The 23790-nt window shown below is 35.4% G+C and overlaps 1 protein-coding gene across 1 annotated transcript; it reads right to left on the reverse strand.

Moving 5' to 3' along the window:
- Positions 1-341: 341 nt before the first annotated feature.
- LOC131200866 (inactive pancreatic lipase-related protein 1-like) lies at positions 342-23234 on the reverse strand. The gene is made up of 12 exons (XM_058188209.1): positions 23098-23234; positions 22317-22471; positions 19048-19173; positions 17224-17358; positions 14239-14347; positions 11341-11460; positions 11125-11244; positions 7062-7180; positions 5534-5663; positions 3886-3997; positions 1914-2081; positions 342-454 (listed from the first exon to the last, which is right to left on the reverse strand). The coding sequence occupies exons 1-12, from the start codon at positions 23144-23146 to the stop codon at positions 391-393; spliced, it is 1407 nt and encodes a 468-aa protein (XP_058044192.1). The 5' UTR covers positions 23147-23234; the 3' UTR covers positions 342-390.
- Between the last annotated feature and the right edge of the window lie 556 nt (positions 23235-23790).

Here is a 23790-nt window from a genome sequence, read left to right on the forward strand (position 1 = left end):
GTACAGTGATCGATGCTCTTCTTTCACCACTATTAAGTAAAGGTGCAATTGCAAGTTCACTTCACTTTCACCCAGGACTTCGTGAGTATTTTGTCTTTGTTTAATGCAATATAATAATTTGGACCAGTCCCATATGCTGACAAAATATCTGGATAAATTCTAACTTTACTTGGGCACAGAAGCAACAATGCTCCTAAGGTTTTGCATGTCATTTTCTTACTACGGTCTCCTTTGGCATAATGGGAGCAAGGGCAGTGAAGGAAAAGAGCTCCTATATCTTTAAAATTAAAGTCCCCTTGTACCATCACTTTGGTATAAGAATTTACAAGGTTCTTGAGATATTATCTTTTTTTTATTAAGAGTTGCACAAAAAGTTTCTGTACTTCAAGATCAGCATGGTGTGAGTGTTTGTAGCACATCTTCTCTTACAGTTTCACTGCCGCAGAAATGGAATCTGGAGAGTTAAAAAAAAGCAGACATTAATGTATACACTTTATCACTGTTGCATTAGCATGAACTTTAAAAATTTTGTATCACCGAGTCTCAAGAAATGTAATTAATTCAAAATCACATTTGAGGCATTTTATATGGTATACAATAAAATGGTATACGATTAGTTTTGTACCTTTGTTTTTATAACTTTTGTACTTAGTACAAAATTATAAAAGAAACAAAAGTGAGTAAGAGTAAGAAAAATTGCCGATTTTTAATATTCAAATAAGATATGTGTGGCTACAACTCTGTGCCCATCAATATAGAAGTAAAACTCTATGCTTAAAATGGATTGTAATCAATCAGACTGTTATGCCTGTGCTTTTGCTGATCCCCCATCAAACTCTGCCACAGGTTCAAACTTGTTACAATCTTCTCACACATCCAAGACACCTGATTCACGCAATTCAACAAAAGAACTTTTATCAATATCAGCTATGTTAGGATTCTGATCAACAAGATCTAATATAGACTTGACTTTTTCCCCATGGTTTTCAGTGTGTCTCCTTTACATACAACTTTGTCTAACTCAGTGTAAAGGAAATTAGCTCTGAGAAACGCAGTGAGGAAGGACCATTCATTTAAGTATCCAAATTAGGCAAAAGCTGGCAATAAGCAATTCTGCCCTGGCTCTTCCTCCTCTTCCTTATCCCAGAATGTTAGACTCTCATTCTCCAGTGAGATGAGCCTCAACCCCAAATCATATACCTGCCAGTAGGCATCATGGCTGCAGAAAGAGTAGCTGGTACAGCTAGCCAATGGGGGGCAGTGAGAACAGAAGCAATGAATAGTGAGAAAGTGTGGAATCGAACAGCTGAGCTCTGCTCCTAGAAATCGTGAACTCTCCATTCTACTTGAAACTGCTGCGCATCCAACTTTCCTTTGAAAAAGATAAGGAATTTCACGAGAACTTGATTGAGCTAGATAACACACCTGTGCATCTGCATCCAGATTCATACAGCTTTTTGTAAGATAATAAGTAATACGCTGAATCTGGCTAAAGCCCAATCAACTTTAGCATTATTTTCAACTCTGTGGTCAAACAGATGCATTTGTGACTTTTTCTTTTTTTGCAGTTCTTGTATAGAATCAGTTATTTATAATATGCTGCTTATTATATAGGAGCTGTGCAATAATCAAACCTAATAGTCACTGATTACCCTTCTCTCAATGAATTTGTAGAATGTTCTTTTTAAACCAGTGTAAATTAATGTCCATGATAGCTGAGAGATTCAACCATGTTTGTCCCATTAAACTAGCTTTAGAATAATTTGGTATGTACTGTATAAAAACATACAAGCTATTATGTAAACCTGTAAGGCCCCACATATGTACTAGTTGGACATACATTTTGTAAGTTTAATTTGTAATTAGTAAGTATGCTTCTTTTATTATTCTTGAATTAGTGAGGGTATACATACACATTCTCAGTTTCTCCATCTTGTACTGTAATCTTTGTTGCTCCTAGTCGGGGCAAAGTTGGGTTTATGATAACGTTGTTCCAAAGAAATTTAACATGAGTAATGGTTCCAACCTTAAGTTCTACATCTATTAGGTTGGTATGAATCTCACCAGGTCTGAGCCTCCCCCTTAAAAACAAAACAACATAAAACAGATAAAGTCATTTCATTACTTTTTTTGTAGTTATACATACATGCATTTATTTTTTTACCAGTCTGCACCTGGATCTTTGCTGCTCCCAGTTTGGGAAAAGTTGAGTTAATGATATCATTGCTCTACTTTTTTTTAATGTAAGTTATTTTTAAGACATCGATTTCTAAATCCACAATATACATATGGTATATTTTCATTTTCATCAGTATTAATATTCTATGCTTTGTATAAGATATTTACTTTAACCAAGACCTTTTCTTAGTTGACCTATCTACTGAGGTTATAGTTTCTATGAAGTTTACCAAAATGATGGCTTGTATAAAATTTAGTACATCTGAAAGAACATCTGAAAGAATACAGGACTCAAAAATTTATTTAGATTTGCATATGAATATATTGCAGCACGGTTTCCCCCTTGATAACCTGCAAGAGTCAGATTAAATGCAATCTAAATGGAAATAATTACCTGTCATAACCATTTAATACATCCCAGCTAATAAAACTTACTTTCTGGTACTATAGCATGTTATTGGCTCAGCTAAATATTAGTCAAGTAGCAAGTGACATATTTCTCTAATTATAATACAGCTTGTAATTCAAACAGTCACAGCAAATGACAAGTGGAAACTTAAAATCATAATAATTTGGAAAACGTAATTTTAAAAATCCTTTGGAGAAAACGACAGTCATAAACATGAAGATATAAAAATGCAATGTGCTTAAAATAATTTTTGAGATAAATCCTCAAATAAATGCATTTCAGATTAATTGAATTACACTTTCTGTAATTTCCAACCATCTGGAATACCAGAAATTATGGGAGCTGTAATCTCAATTTGTTGAAAGGACAATTTATGGCAGGGATAATCTTATAAGGGTTCTACATAACATTTGAATATTTTTTTAAAAAATGTAATCCAGAACAATTTTTTTAAATTTCATTGCTACTATTGAAATGGTTGTAATTTCATTCTGTTATTTTATATATAAAATATATATATATTTTATATATGTTTGAGACTGAAATAAATATTTGATTTTTTAAAAAGAACAAGCATTAGGTTAATAAAGGAAAGTCATCAATAAACAATGTGAAAATACTGTCTGAAAACATTTTACATTAAACTACAGGTAGTCTTCATTTAGTGACTGCCTCATTTAATAGCCATTCACAGTTATGATAGTGATGAAAAGGTAGTTTTAGGATCAATCCTTGCATTTACAACTTTCATAGGTCTCTAAGGCAAAAAAAAAAGCTGAAGTAAGATCTCAAGCATAATCATGGTTTTACTTAGTGACCGCTTTGCTTAGCAACCAAGTTGCTAGTCCTGATTGTGATCACTAAACGAAAACTACCTGTATGTACAGTGGAAATATAGATTAGAATTATTTATTGTTTTTATCAGTTTCCTTCATTAGAGAATGTACGCAGTCAGGGTATTATTATAGAAGAAAATTATGGCCCACATACTTGCATTTCGTTTTTGTTGTGCTACTATACTTAGCTAAATGTGGTTTGCTTTCTTGCAAAAAGTTGGATTATATACATATACTGAATCTAAATTTGAGCAATAAATAAACTACCCTCCAAAAAATTCTTGAAGATAGGGAAATATTTTTAAATATTCTGTGGTGTTAAAAAAACAGGTGCATTGTTCTTTATCTTACATTTAAAATAAATAGTTTAGATACACCTCTAAGATGAGGAAAGAACATCAGAAAAGTGAAAATAACAAGTATAAAATTCTACTTTGAGATGTGGTATTTATCAAAACTTACCTGAAAATTTCATATTGCCTTGTGTTCCCTCCGCTCCCATACAGGGCAATATTTATGTATCCCCAGACGCTGCTTCTTCCAGACAGTGTGACTGATGACTTGTATCTCCAACCTACACGCCACCATTTGTGAAAAATTGGTTTTAGTCAAGCAAGTTTCTAGTACCAATAAAACTGACTGTTTATAATAAACTCAATAAAATAAAATAAGGTGCACTTTGAAGATCCAGAACATCAACTAGCTTTAATCAGGAGGGAATACTCTATTTTATTATTCACGTGCAACAAAAATAGTTTTCCAGAATCCATGTATTTTATTACATATCCAAAATGTATGAAATCTGCTCATAATGTCACAAGTAATGTCACAAAATAGCTTCAATGTAGCATGGAGGTAGAGAAGCTGTAATATAATATCAATCGTCACATCACATCCTCCTCCTCCCCCTCTTCCTCCTCCTTCTCCTCCTCCTCCTCCTCTCTTCAATTTCAGATAGTGTCATTGCAAAACCTGCTGAAGGTAAAAATGTAGATACAGTAACTGAAGATTAAAATCAGAGCCGGTATGTTGTTCCGTGAGGCTGATAAGTTTTTGCTAAGCCTTGTGGGCTCTTATGAAGTTAAAAGACAGGTGCCTGAGCACTGTTTGCATTCATTTTTTCATTGAACCTTAGGCTAGGGTAGGGGGCAGCTTCCCTAATTTTGCTTCATGCCTCTGTAAGAGGCATAGAGCATCACCTCAATTGTACCTCCTATAGTAAATGCAAAAGCAGATATTCAGCACTTCATTTATAACTGCTTCTTACAGATACATCTGATAACTTCCTAACTGATGTCTATGGAGAGTCTCAATCATCCAGGCCAAGAAGCAACTGGACTGTGGGTTGTTTTTTTTGAAGATGTTTTGCTTCTTATCCAAGAAATTTCTTCAGGTCTGACTGAATGTTGAGGAATGGAAAGATTTACATTCCTTACAGACAGTTGGTCATTTATATTCTTTTCGACAGTCATTGAGAACACTTGGAGATTTATCTGTGTCCTCGGGATCACCTGGGGAACTGCTGAAAGTTCCAAGTTCTTGAAGATTCTACATCCATTTGCACTACTAAGATGACCCCAGGACACAGGTAAACCTCCAGGTGGCCTCAACAACTCTCTAACAGAATGCAAATGACCAGTTGTCTGCAAGCACCGTCCAGTCAGAGCTGAGGAAGCTTCTTGGATGAGAACCAAAACGTCTTCAAAGAAAAACAAGAAAGTCCAGTTGCCTCTTGAAAAAGCAACTTTGGGACTTCCTACCTGATGTTTAGTGATCTAATCTGCAGAAAAAAAACATATAAAGTGGCTAGCTTTCATTCCTTTTAGGGAAGAGCTAATATTAGACATTCATCTTCTTTCCCAGGAACAGGAGTGGCCATCCAAATTGTCTGTCTGTCTGTTTCTCTCACTCTCTCCCTCCCTCCCTCTCCCTCTCCCTCTCCCTCTCCCTCTCCCTCTCTCTCTCTCTCACACACACACATTTTTATCCAAACCAATCTTGATTATGCATCTGGGAGGTAATATGGTTTTCTCTTCTCACAGTGGTGAAAATAATTGTGTGTGTGTGTATACAAAAGTATATGCAAACACCATCCCAGTCTTGCACTTACGGGTAAAATTTCTGGCTTCTCCGGTGTTCAAATAAAGCTTAGTAAATTCAGAAGTGATTTTGTTTTTAAATCGATCTGCATAATGACCCATAGGAGGACATCCATCTGCTGGACAGGGGAAGCAGCTGCCCTAATAAAATCATATAGAGAGGAAAATAATCAGTCCTGTTCACTTCCTTTAGGTTTGTTGCTAATTATGCTTTCTTTTTCTTTCCCTGTCTTTTGTACTGCTAAATGAGTAGTAATTTTCCTTGTTCGACAATAAATTTTATGCCATGTTACAAGTTACATAGATATATTTGTGTATTTATTTTTTAAAAAAACAGAATTATATTATTAAACACTCTCCTTTCCAGCTGTACAAAATTCAGCATAATTCATCTGTTCTAAACTTTGATTATTCTTCATCTCTATCAATTGAGAATGTCTCTTATCACCAAGTTTACATTTTGTCCAGCTGTGACAATGTTTACATGCTATTAATGCAAACAAAGCCATATTATATATTAGAGCTGTGCATTGTAAGCCTGCACATGACACCTAGATACCTTAAATCATTTCCAATTTCTTATATGTTTGTGTGGTTGCCCTGTACAGCTGATTCTGAAAAAGAGGCACTTGATTTGTAATGTTCCCAATTGTTGCAAATTGCCTATCCAAATCCATGCATACTCCAAATCACATTTTATTCTTTGAATCCAGATCTCTGCAGAGTTTTAATTGAAGCCTACAACCCTTTTTCAAAAAGAGTACCAAAAGTGTTAGGTGATTATTGAAGAACTATCTACAGTTCTAATTAACTTGCCCATGTATATTCTGTTTCTAGCTTGATGGTTTTTCAGTTAATTCATTCCTGGACTAAGAATGTGGAAAGATCTGAATGCAAAGAGAATGGAACTTAGCATTTTCTTGTTTTTAGCAACTTCTGAAAGAAGATGATTTTTTCATAGGGTCATATGTTGACAAAGCAATTTGATTTGAGGGGATACTGAGAGATGCAATGTGCATAACTCTCCCCATGCCCCAAATCATATTTTCATTCTCAGAATCCAGGTTTCTGCACAGATCTCCAAATAAAAATGATATTAATGTTCATATAATTCGGCCGTACACATCTGAAGCTCAAATCTGCATGCTCGCATCTCCTATTGTTCACTCTGTCAAATAACTGATTGTTTTAGTTTGCAATTCATCCAATTGGACAACCCATAAATTGCCCCTTGACTGCCAAATCAGGATTAAACATGCAATTTTGCATTTGTTTTGAAAGCAGGTGCAAATTGCAGTTAGCCATTTTAGCCATAATTATAAATTACATTTTGCTGGAAAAAAAAAGAGAAAATCACTGATTAAGCAACACCCATGAGGACTGGAGAAGGGCAAAGGAGTAGAGATATCATGTAAACAAAAGCTCTTGTAAATAGCTGGACTCATAACTTTTTTTTAATCCCTTGTATGCTGCGACAAAGAAAAAAATTAAAACACTACAATCTTCTATTAATATTTTGGGATAATGTAAATAACATACTTTTTCAAATAAGTTGTATGCTGCACAAGGGTAACCCAAAAATCCATCTGGAAATACAATGCTATCTGAATAATATTTATAGCTCCGTAGATGGTTACAGGCCACAAAGTCACGGGTTCCTGTGGAGCAGAAAGAAATGTTAGATGCTATACTTCTTGACTCTTCCTATCAAGTGCTTTAAAGAAGATTAAATTAACACTTACCTCCTTAGTTCCTGAGCAAGGACATTCTCTCAACTTTTTTTATCACTTTATTACCTTTGCCAAATGCTGAAACATTACTTTAAAACCTTTCCATGAGAGGTTGGACATGTATATTAGTTTGATTGAGAGAAGTGCAGTCAAAAGATCAGTAGCCGTTACTAAAAGTAGTAGTTTAAATAAGAAGCATTCTTGAAATTGATATTTAATGAATTAAAAGAGACAGATTGAGTGAAGTAGCCCATTTTGAATGTATTAAATTATCCTTTTAGTAGTATACCATTTTAGTAGTAATGACATTTACAGTGAACAATTAATTGCATGATTAGTGCATCTAAATATTAGACTTCTGGAGTTACCCTGTTTTAGAAACTTTTCATTTTTCCTACTATGTTGTCCAATCCAGTACATATCACTTAATTATTAAGATAGTTTTATGCTAAAAAAAGGAAAGATTTGTTGACAATTCTACACTACTTACTGTCTTTGATTTACTAGAACAGTCATGATTTGGGAGGGACATTGTGCCTAAAAATGCTCCAGGAAGTCTCACATGTGAGGATAAGCAATATAGACAGCAGACTGGTGCATGGGTTGAGTTGTCCCTGAGAATAAAGCTCATTGCAGGAAGTTCCCCAATTAACCAGATGTGATGTGCCCACGAACTTTCTCACCACTGGATAAAGAAGTTGTCAGCAAGAGTTTGAGGGAAGAACAGTCAAAGTATAAATCTGAAACTGTTAAAACAGGATGCTAGAAGCTATAGTGTGCTCTCAGATTTAAAAGAACTTAAATGTTTCAGTCAACAGATAGCAGATTAACAGTTAGAAGGGACCTTATAGGTCATCTAGTCCAAACCCCCACTCAAGCAGGAGACCCTACACCATTTCTGACAAATGGTAGTCCAATCTTTTCTTGAAAGTCTCAAGTGATGAAGCTCCCACAACTTCCAAAGGCAAGCTGCTCCATTGGTTGATCAGAAACAGTATTTTATTGTCAAAATCGTATTCTTGCATTTGCTCCAATATAATTTACAGTACAATGAAAGCCATTAAAAATGTGTTAAGATTTTCATATTTGGAAAGATGCAGAGATTTGTGATGGCACATGGAAAAGGAAACACAGGTGTCTTTTGTGAAATATATGCTCTAAAGTCCATGGCTGGATTCATAATGTAAGGTGGCATATAGGAATTAAGCTGAATATGGAAATGCAACAGACGTTAAAAGCTTCTTAGTGCTCTAAAGTTTTGGGTCAAGTCTATCCAAATCCCTGATCACCAGAAGAGTTAAGACAGAACAATTTCTTTCAGGGAGTTTGGTGCTGTTAATAAAAGTGTCAACATATTGGTGGACAGCAAAATATCTAAGAAATATACATGAACATTTCAAAATCCAGTTATGGAATCCACTGCAGTGCTTTAGCCTTGGGAGATGGCAATGTTAATTGTTGCATTCGGTACTGGTTTTGTGAGAGTGAGTCATTTAGGAATGGTAAATGTGGGTTGTGGGGTTTGAACAAAAAAAAAGGTCTTTATTTCAGAACCAAATAAATTGGCAGGTATACATTTGGTCCTTAGCGATTAGGTTAGCTAACTACAAAGTTTTCTTTTGGGTTTGAAAAATTGTTTAGTAATTGAAGTTGTTTCATAGCAATGTATTTATCTGCTCTATTTTATTGTACTTCATGGTTTCTGGAAGCCTTACAAATAAATGAAAAATATCAATCACAAAGCACAGTTGGAGCTTTGTACCTAGTTCAAGCTATGCTGTTTATTGTTTGCTGGAATCAATCTTTAGTCCATCTATTATCCTTTTAAGCCTTTAGCATTTTAGGATTATTAACAATCTGACAAGGTACGTAACATTTTCCAGGATGTAAAACTGTCTTAAGAAACCTCGACCTACTCATTCCATGATGAGAGTAAGAAACTTGTTCCAAAATAGAAAGGTGACGTTTTGAAAGTCTACTGGGCTATAGATAAAACCATTTTTATTCTGGTGGGATTTTGATAAAAGTGGGACAAACATCTAATGATAATTATATTAGAAATATTTAAATAAGGGGCAGAAATCAAACTGGTTTCATAGCTGTACAGTGTATTTCATTACTTATTTGATTTCTATTTGGATTTTATCTTCTCTTGATTATTGTTTTTCCAGGCAGCGAACACACTAAATCTCCTTCTTCCTCCATTTTTTCCCACATAACAACAATCCAGTTTAGTATGTCTGAAGTCAAATATATAAAATATGTAAATAAATATTAATTAAATTATTTTTCATATATGTCTGTGTATAGACTGAGAATCTTGAAATTTATATTAGCAGTTTCAGATGCAGCATTTCTCTGCAGGAAAACTCTTTTGAAAAATTATTTTCATAAATACATGCCAAAAAGTTAACTTGGAATGAAATATATTTCCTGTGAAAAAGATGCAAACAAGACTACAACAGAATTGCAAAAGTCCCTGTCCCTTGACTTTCCATTGATGTTATAGCCCTGCAGGAGGCAATCCTGAAACTTCTCACTAAAGCAAAACTTTCATCTGACGTTTTGCTCCATTGCCCTGTCTGAATGCACTTGGGGAAAAAACAGCATTTTCCTATAAATTGTATTTAGAAGGCATAAAAAATTAAAAAGCTAACTACTCCAGAAATCCGAAACCACTATGTGCTTTATTTTCTTATTCTATTTGAATTTCAATGGAAGAAAGTTAAAGATTGAGTAATTATTAAAACCAATGTTTAAGAATGTATCTAGGGTTAAGGGTTTTGCTGGGGCCGCAGTGTGTTTAGGGGATGTTTGAATCTGCATGTCCTACAGACAGTCTTTGACACCTTACCTTCTGTTCCAGAAGACCATGCAGTCTATGACCTGGGTGCCACTAAATTACAGTAAAGTTGATTTCATACCAAAAGATATGGGCGACCTTCGAATTCATTGAGAAGGCACCGATATTATAGCAATAGAGGGCCACTTTCTGATATAAGCCCACTGGGCAAAATATCTAGCTGCCATGACTTATAACTGCTGTTAATCTATCCTTGATGAAGTCAGTTTTTAAACTGTTGCCCATCACCTCTCTTATAAGTTGTGTAAAAAAATATATATGACATATCGAACTCTTTTTTGTCCTGAATTTACTAGAACTTAGCACAAATGGTCTATAGAAATTATTTATCACACTTATGGCTGGATAATTGTATAAGTTACTTTTTTCATGTTTTTTTTCAGGGGAGAGTTGCCTATCATGGGATCTTCCCATACAAAAGCTGCAAACTGCTGGAGAAATTATTGTTCAAAGAAAGAACATATAAATCCCTGGCCATCTGATAACTAAGAAAGCACACCATTTATGAGAATTTTCCTAAAAAATAACCTTAGAAAGAATACAAGCAAAATCCATTTCTGATCAGCTGCAGAGTCTAATCCTATTATTTTGTAGTTGTCATCTCTATATAATGCATTTTTAAAAAAATGTTATAATGCTTTTGATGTATGTGTTCCTCCCCTTCATCCCTCCCTCCTGCTTTTACTGAATAATAAGCTCTGAATTATTTAACCTTTTTATAAACAAAGTAGTCAAGTTTTTTTCTTATGATTATTACACCTTTTTTTTAGTTTTGTGATTTATTATTTTGAAAATGTGGATACCTTGATTCTGCCTCCTCATGCTATGGGTAGAAACTGGAACTTTTCAAATTTCTACAATTGCCATTCTGGCTAGAAATCCTGGTGGCCCCAGCATATCAAAACATCAGTTTGAGATTCTGTCCTAGTGTGATACACTAAGTTACAATGGAGTAAGATTTGCATTTCTGTATTACAGCTGGATATGTCATTGCAGAGATGATACTTACCTTCCCAAATGCCATCAAGATCCACTACTTGTGAAAGAGAATTTTTCTGACATCCTGGCATTTCTTCTCCTCCATTTGGATAAAAATCAAGATGTCCAATTGCTTGACTAATCCCAAACCCTGAAAATAATAATAATAAAAAATAGTGTTATGTTTGAATAGATTCATGCTTGTCTCTTACATATAATGTACTACAGTATTCTGTAGTCAGCTTACCTAAGTTTGGAATTAGTGGTGCTGAATCAGTATGAATCACGTCAACAAACTCAGCATCATTTTTGTCCAATCTGACCTCAGGTGGAGTTCCTTGAAAGTAAGGTTGAGCAGGGTCTAGTCCTGTATAAACGTTAAATATATGATTTAAAGAGGAGATGATGAAGATTTCTGGACTAATTATGTAGTTATAATGATTTAAGTCCTGACCAACCCTAATTCCTGTCAGCCCACAATTGTCAAAGAATGCCCCTAGTAATATTATTTGAAATCAGTTCATAATTTCATAAACCTTTGTAGTTAGAAAGTCGTGTAGGGCCTATTGGCCATTAAGAGAAACACTAAGGATATTTTCCATTTACCGTATATACTCGAATATAAGCCGATCCGAGTATAAGCCGAGGTCCCCAATTTTACCCCAAAAAACTGGGGTAAACTGGGGACTCGAGTATAAGCCGAGGGTGGGAAATGAGGCAGCTACCGGTCGGGGAAACCCTCCCTCCCTCAGCCGAGAAGGCTGGCGGCTCCCCCGCCCCGCCCTCTCACTGCACCGGCAGGGCTTCCCCGCGCTAATGCAAAAGCCCGCCAAGTTTGCGCCATCCGGTATAATGTGAAAAAAAGAAGAAGAAAAAAACTCGAGTATAAGCCGTATATACTCGAGTATAAGCCGAGGGGACGTTTTTCAGCACAAAAAACGTGCTGAAAAACTCGGCTTATACTCGAGTATATACGGTAATTTTTATATAATCAATATGCTTTTTTATTAAATGCAAGTAAAAAATACTATGAGAAAAAATAATAATAATAAAAATTCATTTCCACAAGAGCAAAAACAGTAATTAACACGTTATTTAAAACAGTTTCTAACTTTTTAAATGCAGCTGTTGGCTAAAAGGGAAACAAAAAAAAAGTATGGTATGAAAAATTATACTATATAATGTTGCACCTAAAATATGTAAGTTAGAAAATGCTCAATATAAAAATAAATTCCATTTGCAATAAATACGAGTTGGAAAGAATCACAATAGTCCGTATGTGTGACATTATATGTGAAATAGTCATGGATAAAAAATAAATTTATTTATTTTCTCCAAAGTCTAGCTTCAGTCTAAAAAAATGTAAGAAATATACAAAGGAAGACAAAAGGGCTAGTATGGAAGACTATAATGGTTAATTTCTCAGCAGACAGTGCAAGGAACAGGCTTGTCCAAAAGGGAGTTTCCAGAGCAAGGACATATAAAAAAGCAACAAGATATACAAATTCTGCACACCAATAGGAATATTCTGAAGAGATCTAGAAATACAGCATTCCTGTTGAGAAATTCAGCTACAGGGACCGGGAGCAATGAATTACAGTATAATACAGTATAATACAGATAGAAGCGCTCTATCAAATCCTGTACCGGTTAATAGTGGTGTTCCACAAGGCAGTGTTTTAGGTCCAACATTCTTCATACTTTACATAAATGACCTTTGCGATCATATTAAAAGCAACTGTGTTCTCTTCGCTGATGATGTTAAACTATTCAATACCACAGACAATACAACTACCCTTCAAAAAGACCTTGACTATGTGGCAGATTGGTCTAACAAGTGGCAACTTCAAATCTCAACAAACAAATGCTCTGTCTTGCACATTGGCAAAAAAAAAAAAATCAAACAAAAAATACAAATTAGATGGACATGACCTTATAGATGACCCTCACTCTGTCAAGGACCTTGGAGTATTCATTTCTAAAGATCTAAGTGCCAGAGCCCACTGTAATAACATTGCCAAAACCTAATCTTGCGTAGCTTCTTCTCTGGTAATATTGTACTACTAACTAAAGCATACAAAACTTTTGCCAGACCAATCCTTGAATACAGCTCACCTGTCTGGATACACACTGCATATGGGACATAAATACAATCGAGAGTCCAGAGATATTTCACAAGAAAAGTCCTCCACTCCTCTGCTCGCAATAAAATACCTTATGCCACCAGACTCCAAATGTTGGGCTTAGACAACTTAGAACTACACAGACTTCAATCTGACCTAAGCATAGTACATAAAATTATCTACCACAATGTCCTACCTGTTAATGACTACTTCAGCTTCAACCACAACAATACATGAGCAAATAATAGATACAAACCGCTCCAAACTTGATTGTAGAAAATACGACTTTAGTAATAGAGTGGTCACTACCTGACTCTGTAGTTTCTTCCCCAAACTCCCAAAACGTTAAGCTTAAAATGTTACTGTTGACCTCAACCCATTCCTAAGAGGTCTTTAAGGGGCGTGCATAAGCGCACCCGTGTGCCTACCGTCCCTGTCCTAACATTCCTTTTTTTATTTACTCTTTTCATGTATCCAAATTAGGTTTATACTTTTACCTGTTATCTTGTATGTGATTGACAAAACAAATAAATAAATAAAAAATTATGGTAAAATACTTTGTTTAGAACTTTGCTTTAAAAGGCCATGCAAATTTCTTTATGATGTTGCCTTATTGTTTGAGAACCAAGATAATAACCAAACAACAAGTAAGACAATAGAAACAGTCTGTGTAAACATAGTTTCCATTTGGCCTCTCAGATCATTTCTTTCATCTAGGATACTGATTTTAACTGTATTTAAACCTTTTGCCTTTGTACCATGTATAATAGAAAATCTCTTCCATTAATTAACAGCACAACCTATCATACGAGACAGGGCAATCCTCTTAATCTTATAGATGCTATTCTACAGAAAACATGGAGGGACATAAAGATATATAACTATGCATATGTTAAATGTAGCCTCATTCTTACATTCATTTTCTCAATTCAGTAAAATTATTTACTGAAGTGTGCCAGCTTAGATTTAGATTCAGCAATACTTGCTTTCCTACTAATAGGTGCTACTTTGCATCAACCTACCAGAGAGTCTTCCAATTCCTTTTATTCTGCTTCCCAGCTCAGCAGCTGCATGTGCCCCAAGGCTATGGCCAATGAAATGTACCATGGAGGGAGAATATCCATATTTCTCCTAATGATAAGAGCAGTTGTAAAGGAACATCATATATTTTGTAAGTGTATTTCTGTGACTTGCAACTCCAATCATGTTTTACCTTTTCTAAGTCATAGATGGCAGTAGTTTCACAAAACTTCAATTGATTGTGAGCTAGCTCTAAGATAAAGTACTTAAACAATTCTGCAGGTGCTGAATTTAGCATAGAACCAGTTGAAAGATACACAAACAGAGATACCCAGTACAGAATCCAAATATGTACAAATATATTGTAGTCAGGTGGACAAAGAATTGTAATTTCATATCTTTGGGGTTCTGTCACTGCACTTTTATGCCACTTTCGATTTAAATTCATAGCTTGTTAGGAACGGAAACCTAAGACAGGATTCCTAGAAAGCTGTTAGGATAAGCTATGATCAAACTGATAAAAGAATTATTGGATTTTGTAATTGTCTGTTTTCGGTGTGATTAAAAAGCAAACCATCTCTGCCAAATCATGATAAAGGCAGTTGCATTTTAATTTGAGTCCAAAGTTGCAAAACAAGGCTATACTTAATATAATTAATTTTATAAGTTGCCCAACTCCATTAAAAGTCTAGAGCTACCAGCTTAATTCCTCTCATTGTTATCTGTATGTAGCATATGAGTCCTGGCTATGAAGTGCTCTTACAAGTGGGAATCTGCATAAAGACAGATTTCCATTAGGTCAGAGTATTCCATCCCTCATTTGCTCTTCTTGCAATGTAATAATATGCAGTTTTCGACAGACCAAGCAAGATGCAGAGGGGTCTGAGATGCTACTCCCACATGTTCACGTATAATACAGATTGGTTTGAGCTTGCTAGCCAAATCTGGCCTGAGGTTCTGCCTTGGTTTACCTTCCCAATAAGCAACCTAGTTGAAAGATCATTTAAAAGTGATTTATTAGGATATCCTGATAAAATGGGGTCTCCCTATGAAAAGGAGAACCCCAAGACCCATCTTACATTTCTTTTTATAGTTAACAAAACAAAGAAGAATGAAAGGGAAAGTTGTTTGTTCAAGATAAGAGTAACCCCTCCTTGCACAGGAAATCAACTACAACCTTCTTTGAAGTTAGATAACCAGATGCCAGTAGACACTAAGAAACTTCTTATCAGGAGATAGTATCCAGCCATCCTTCTGTAACTTATCTTTTCAGTTTAGGAATATTAGAAGATATCTAATCAATCCATACACCCATAGGATAAAAGTTTTCCTACATTCCAATTGTAATGAACCTGAACACTATTTCAAAAGAGATAAAATAAGCCGAATTAAAATACAAAATAACTGTGTTAGTTAGCAAATTACAACATCCATGTCATGTGCCCCTCAGCTGCACCAGTTTCAATACAGGCAATAAATTTGCACTGTAAGCCTAGTTTGGGCTGAGGGAGGGGGTGGACAGATATCTACCATGACACGTATAGCTTATCGTCCAACCCTTCTAATCATGGCCTTATTTACCCTAGTTACAGATGTCTGAAGAACTATTCATATGATTCTAAAGCTGTTACATGACAGAAGTGGCACAAGTACTGGGCAATTTTTTTTAAGCCATGTTATTTTGAAAGAAATTCGCATAGAGCAATTAATCAGCAATGAAAAGCTGCCTTTCTAAACAGTATGAACATTTTTGCTTTGAATTTTAAACTCCTCTGCATCTTTAATATAAATTTCATACATGCTGCATTTAGAGACTTAAGCAATATGCCTCCCCTCTGCTTAGGTTCAAGAGCATATCCTCTAACAAAAGCTCTTGGTGTAACTGCAACACTTTATATTTACAGCTGAATTCAGGATTATTTCCTGTCAAACTTACGGGACCGCCTGCTGTTACCACATGCCTCCCACCAACCCGTACGCTCCCATAGAGAGGGACTTCTCAGGGTGCCGTCCGCCAAACAATGTCGGCTGGCGGCCCCCAGGGGAAGGGCCTTCTCTGTGGGGGCTCCCACACTCTGGAACGAGCTTCCCCCGGGTTTACGTCAAATACCTGACCTTCGGACATTCCGTCGCGAACTGAAGACACATCTCTTTATTCGCGCGGGGCTGGCTTAAATTGGATTTTTAATGTGAAATTTTATTAATTTTTAAACGGGGTTTTTAGTTTACGGTAATTTTAATTTCAGGCTAATTTAAATAAGTTTTTTAAATGGTATTTTAACCTGTATATTTGTATTGTTGGTTTTATCTTGCCTGTACACCGCCCTGAGTCCTTCGGGAGAAGGGCGGTATAAAAATCAAATAAATAAATAATAAAAAAAAATACAGTAAATATTCACAATGATTTGCTGTAGATGTTATAAACCTTCTTTCCAACAAAGTATGTTCCTAATAATTAAATTTTAACAATTTACAGGTAGTCCTCAACTTACCACCATAATTGAGCCCAAAATTTCACTTAACATTTGTTAAGTGAGTTTTGTCTTATTTTACAACCTTTCTTGCTGCAGTTGTTAAGTGAAGCACTGCGGAGGTTAAATTAGTAACATGGTTGTTAAGTGAATCTGGCTTCCCCATTGACTTTGCTTGTCAGAAGGTCACAAAAGGGGATCACATGATCCCTGGATGCAGCAGCTGTCATAAATAGGAGTCAGTTGCCAAGCATTTGAATTTTGATCATATGACCATGGGAAGGATGCAATGCTAAGTGTGAAAAACATAAATCACATTTTTTTCAGTGATGTTGTAACTTTGAATGGTCACTAAAGGAATTGTTGTAAGCCAAAGACTACCTGTAGCATAATGTCAGATAATAAAATACTATTGAAATAGTATCAATATTTTGGTTTAGCCATAAACAGAAACTTAAAGCTCTCCGTTGTTTATAAGATTTATAACCATGAACTAATGACTGAAAACTCATTTACCTTAAGGATGTTTACAAAATAAGCCACTTCACTCCCTACCACACGGATGTTGTTAGCTGCCTGGGAATATGCACATCTGGAACCTTTGACCCAATCTATGCAAATGCAGTTGATATCTTCCACTTGAAGCATTCTCTGCAAACAGATACAAAAATAAAATTGAGGAAAATGATGGGGCCACCACACACTCTGAATACTCTTTACGTCCTATAAACAGCTTTTCTCAAGACTTTTCCTTCCAGATATTTGGAGAGGTAGTTCTGACTCCCCAATTTTTCCAGATGTCAGTAGATGTACCGCTGATATGCAAGATAAAATTCCCACTTTAAGTGGCAAACAGGAAAGGGAAGAAGATTGGTCTGGATCTTAACCTGTCACTATGTGGTCCTCTGCTCTTTCCATATTTTTCATGTCCCCTTTTTACCCCATCTGTACCTAGTTTATCTCACAGTTGCTTGGACATCTAAATTCTGGCATGGAGGAGGGGAATTTTGACAAGAGTGGTACTTGGAAGGAGTGATCCTGACATCAGCAACTCTACACGTGAGTCAGATGCAGAAATGGAAGGGCAGCTTCAAATGTAGTGTGCCAAGCAGCAGTGCCATTTGAATCAAACAGTGAGTCCTTTGGAGCTACTTCAGCTAGCAAATCTGGGAGTTATAGTCTGATACACAATTGATAGACATTGGCTTGGAAAAGTATGTGTTGGATGTGCTTCTTTGCCATTTATTGTATACAAATATTATAGATATTGGGCTTTTTATGTCACCATTTTTCATCATTGTGTTCCTTTATATTATCTAAGGCAGCTGAAGGGTACCCCAAAAGCAAGTATCTTAAAGACTTTCATATACGTCAAATATATTTGGAAAGAAAAATCTATGGGTATAATTTGCTAAAACAGTCCAATGAGGATTGAGCATGCTGAGTGACAATGCCATATTGAAAGGATCTTGGAGAAGCTAAGAAAAAAGGATGGAGTAGAGAAGGGATGTCCAACCTTGGCCACTTTAAGAATTCTGGGAGTCCACAGTCAAAGTTATTTGGGCACCTTCGGAATAGAGTATCCTGTGAAATATTATGGCTGACTTCTTGGAACTCTGAGAAGAAGCATTTCACATTGCAAAATTTGGTGGGATCCTCTTGTCATATCGCGTAAGGAAGTCAGGCCATATTGGAGTTTCTCTTAACAGAAATCTCTAGCTCCTTGTGTGAATATTATGTGAATATTATTTTAAGTTTTACGAATTAAAGCAGGGGTCTCCAACCTTGGCAACTTTAAGCTTAGAGGACTTCAACTCTCAGAATTCCCTAGCCAGCTTTGAGTTGAAGTCCTCTAGGCTTAAAGTTGCTAAGGTTGGAGACCCCTGAATTAAAGGATCAGGGCAACTTAGCATGATTTCATGGATTTCATGGATCTTGGCTGCAATGACTTTTAAACCCTCCAGTTTGAATACTGCAGCAAACCAATTCTGAAATTTACTCTTAACTGTAAGTTCTTAGAAGTGGTCCTCATTTAACAACACTTTTTCAGTGACCATTTGAATTTATGATGGCAATCAACTAGTGGCAGTTGGATCATACTTTGTACTTATGGAACTGCCATTGCTAAGCAATGTTTTTTTTTAATGACTGCATTGATTAACAATGGAGTTTCAGATCTCAGTGATACAGCTAAATGAGGTCTGCTTGTATTTTCTTTTCTTTAATTGTTTCAGCAGGCACATCTGTGTCACACAGAAGTGATGCTTTTCCTAGATACCTGTCTGGGTATTAAGAGATTTCCAAATGAAGGCATAATATAAATGTTTTAATTTGCTGTACCTTGCACATATCTGATAGCCACCTCTCTTCCCCCTGGTCTATGAATCCATGGGTGATGAAACGGGTTATTTTGCTGGCATTGAAGTTGGAGTAGTCAATTGTTTCTGGATGAATTGCACTGATTTCCTGTAAAAATATAATAATCTACATAAATATTAGGTAGAAAATGACAGAGAGTGGGAGAGAAAGAGAGAGAGAGAGAGAGAGAGAGAGAGAGAGGGCATTTATTTTTTCTCTACTCTTAGGCATTGTCATAACTGAAACAATTTCACTGCACTCATGAGCACCTTGGGAATATTAATATTTCATGCATTAGATAGTTAAGTTTGGATGGAGATTACCCACCTAATTCTTGAATAACCAAAGTATTGCAAATATATATGTTGTAGATTAATTTTCAATTTTCTGCAGCACTAATATACTTTCTTTTTCTCAGTGCCACATCAGAATTGTTGTCTACAAGAGTATTTTCTGGTGTCTCAGACCATAATTGAATCCATTAGGAAATATAATCAGAGTATTTATTTCAGATACCGTTCCAATAACATTATCAACTACTATAAGTCTTCTCCTTTTTTTCTAGATGGCTTTATTAAATATATGACTTTATTAAAATGTCTATGTTTTATAAAGCAGATGCAAAAAGAGTTAAATAATATTGCTTATAAATATTCTCTAAATGGATTGGTTGTTTGAAATACTCTAAGGCATGTACATAGTCACACTATTATTTATGCTATGGAGTCCTTTGTGTGCTCTGAGCTTGCTTGTTTGTATGCAAACATTTCTTTACACAACTAGGTAAATATAATCAGTGCTAGTGAGTGTGGGGTTTGCCTCTTGTTTCTACACAATAGCTTGCCCTGCCAGGGTTGGTGAGGCTTTGGTTTTCTGCTTGGTAGTTCCTTGATTAGAGAATTGTATTGTTTTCTGATTATTGCTTATTATTATAATTAACAGTTTATTATATTATTGGTTATGTTTCATGGAAAACTAATAATGAAAAAATGAAAAAAGTATATGGGAAACTCTTGAGCTCTTATCCAAGATAACCATCACCATAATTATATAAAGTATTTAGGAGAATAAAATCTGAACTTCATTCTTTTTACGCACTTCACACTTTATTCATTGAATCAAATACATTACAAATGTCTCATCTGGAACAAGTATTCAAACTTACTGTTGAAAGTATTCAACAGATTCAAACTTAATGTCAACCGCTTCAATCTTGATTGCAGAAAATATGACTTCAGTAACAAAGTTGTTAATGCTTGGAATACACCAACTGACTCAGTGGTCTCCTCTCCAACTCCTAAAAGCTTTAACCAAAAACTGTCTACCATTGACCTCATTCCTAAGAGGACTATAAGGGGCGTGCATAAGTGCACAAAAGTGCCTACCGTTCCTGCCCTACTGTTTCCTTTCAATATATGTTCCTGTATATAATGTTGTGACAAATAAATAAATAAAATAAAATAAAGTATAATAAGTTTGTTTTATTAAAGGCATCAAGGTAAAAAAAAAAGGTAAAGATTCAATGAATCAACTGTTTTAAAGTTATACTGGGCATTGGTCGTATATTACTAAACCAAATATAACCAAGAAAATGATGAACAAACTTTTATATTATATAGCTTTACTTTTGAATACATATAATCAAGCTTTCTATTTAGCTTGGCCCTTTTTCTTGCTAAAGCATGCAGAGCACTTGCTATAAAGTTGCCAAGAGTCGGACATGAGAGAATGGTTAAAACTACTACAACTTTTCTTGCTAAAGTATTATACCTATGAAGCTATGAAAAAAGGAAGAAAATCTATGATTATGATTTTTTAAAAATTTTGTGGTATAACACATGCTGACTTCTTTGACTAGATATTATGGGATATCTATAATAACACCTTTTAATATTTTACATCTCACTGAAATGTGGGAAATAAATTATGTAAAGTGGCTTGGGATTCTGTCCATCTATACATCTGTCCATCAGCACAATAATGCTCCAAAGATTGAACAGAATGGAAACAAATTAAGTATTTATTTAGTTCATTTATGCATTAAAATTCTATGCCACCCATGTCCCCTACAAGGAGACTCTGCATGGATGAAGTAGCTGGCAAAAGCAAGACTGCAAATGAAAAAGCACTGAATCTGAATCCCAGAGCATTCCCATGGCAGAAAAAATTGGGCAGTGGCTTCTCTACTCAACATCTGCATTCTTTTGTTCTCCTGAATATATGATCCAAAGCAGAGTATATGTAGTCTGCCCTGTGATTCTCATTGTTTACATACATGAACACAAATAGATGCAACCTGAGAAAAAAGCAGAAAAACATTCATACATAACACTCTGCTTTGATACAAGAAAAAAAAATAGAGAAACTGATGAAATAGTTCTGGAATAATTCTAGAAGCCATGTAGTTGTATTAAAAAACCAGTGGTATAGCAGAGTTTTGAGTGCCTTTCAGAAAGCCAATAAAAAAAAGACCACTTCAGGGGACAAATCATTCCACAGTGAGGGGGTAGCACCTGAAAGGCCAAATGCCTCACCCCTTCCCTTTGACTTTTGTGGAAGAGGAATTCTTAGTCTCCCTTTTGGACCTGCATAGATTGGATTTGCAGATCTATCCGGGTCATCTAGGAACACTTAATCCATAAAGTGTTTTTGGACCAATAATAACCAATATCTTACCTTGAAGTCAGAAACACATTGGTAACTAACACAGCTAACTAAAATTGACCTTATCGTACTCTTTAGATATTGGACAACCAGCAAGGTAAGATCTGAAATTCTAGATTAGCTGAAACTTCTGGATTGCTTCAAAGGTAGCCCCATGTAGAGCAAACAGCAGAGGTTAGGCAGATATGACTGTATTTTTGAAAGTGTACATTGAACCCACCCTATTTGAAGAACTATGGGTTTAGCAAGTATGGGAAGACAGCAGAAAATGTACTTTTTAATTAGAAGCACAGTGTAACCCAGACGTACACATCTGAATTGCCAATATGTGTTCATTTTCTGCTTATAAACCGTATATAGTAAAAAGAAGGATAGATAATGGATATACATTTATGCTTTGGAGAGAGAAGTCTCCCCCCCCCCTTTTAAAAGAAGTTATATACAAATATTTAGTCATTATTTATACTGGTGTGTGTGTGTGTATGTGTGTGTGTAGATAGATAGATAGATAGATAATAAATAGATAGATAAAAAATATTGTTTTTCCAAAATGTTTTCAAATTCAACTAAGGGAGGGTAGATCTCACCTGAAAGTTGTCCTGGTTCCTTGCAGTATACAGAAGAAAGCGTGTATTTATTTCTTGAGGTGACCAAGGAAGTCGTGCAATGGGACGTTCCACTGTTCCAGCCCATGGGATGTCATCTGTAAAGCAGCCCAGGCGGTCATAGCAAACTTCTTTGCCTGTTATATACGTGTCAGATAATTAAGACATGAGTAACTGAAGCAAAAGTTCATATTTTACTGTCTACAGCGTATCTGGTAATGATGTCAGCCTTGTATCTATTCCTTTATCAAACTACGTAGTCATTCATTTTCCCCATGTTTTCTTTGTCATTTGGGAACTCTTCTGAAGTCAATACGGTTTAATCTAACCTTGAGTGAAAAGATTTCAGAAAGCAATTTGCAAACTGTACGGGAAAGAGTTGGGTCCTCAGCTCTCTTTGATATCATTTTGATATGTGGATGCATTTCTGCTGCATGGAAATCAGTTTTATTTGCAAGGAATAATATCACTTGCAATCCATTTTGGCTAGGTTTTTCTCTCTTTTTCCCTGTCCATTGGTAAGAAAGGGGTATGGATAAGCAATTCTGGAAATGCATAAATGCACATACCCTGCAGGAGGACTGGAATTCTTGTAACATTTCTACTTAGGATTACAGGAAAGGAAATTTGGAATCCCAAGACCATCCATCTTGACATTTAATGGTTCACAATACAATTTCCTGGTACTGACACTTCAGCTGATACAAAACACGGATAAACCAACAGCAGTTTGGAGTTGTTACATCAAACAATCAGATCTTACCTCTAACTGCAAGGAACAGTAAAAGCAGCGTGGTCCAAAAGACAAGCATCTAAAATATTTTTTAAAACAAAGAGAGAAAGAAAGCAGATGAATGGGTGTTAAGAATAATTTATACTAATTTTTAACTTATATCTAAGGTAGTTATAGCAAATAATGAAAATATAGCAACTGAAGAATTTTACTTGATGAAATAAGATGTGACTTACTGCTTAGCCTTTGCTTGAATTCCAGACAAAGGCTTAAGCTAAACATGCCTGGCCTTTTATAAAGTACCACATCCTTGAGGGTTATTCATGAAAGTAAACAGGTATGTTTCAGATTAAGGTTATCATAAATACACAAAGCTTATGATCATACAGTGAAAATGGAAACTAGGTGAGCAAATCATTGAGGTATTTTTTGGTGGTACTTTTAGAACAAATGCTTAGTTAAAGGTTATTCTTGAAGCCTTATTTCCCTATGTAATAATTTTAAAGGCAATGAAATTCTTTACATGACATTCCTTGATCATTAAGTATTAAATAATACGTATATGAAAAGGGAAGAAAAGACTCCAAATGCATGCTTTCAGTAACTCTAATATACATTTCATAATCTAAACAGGAATATAGCTGAAATATTTTACTGTCTACAGCGTATCTGGTAATGATGTCAGCCTTGTATCTATTCCTTTATCAAACTACGTAGTCATTC

This window comes from Ahaetulla prasina, chromosome 6, assembly GCF_028640845.1.
Source record: "Ahaetulla prasina isolate Xishuangbanna chromosome 6, ASM2864084v1, whole genome shotgun sequence".
Classification (NCBI taxonomy): Eukaryota; Metazoa; Chordata; class Lepidosauria; order Squamata; family Colubridae; genus Ahaetulla; species Ahaetulla prasina.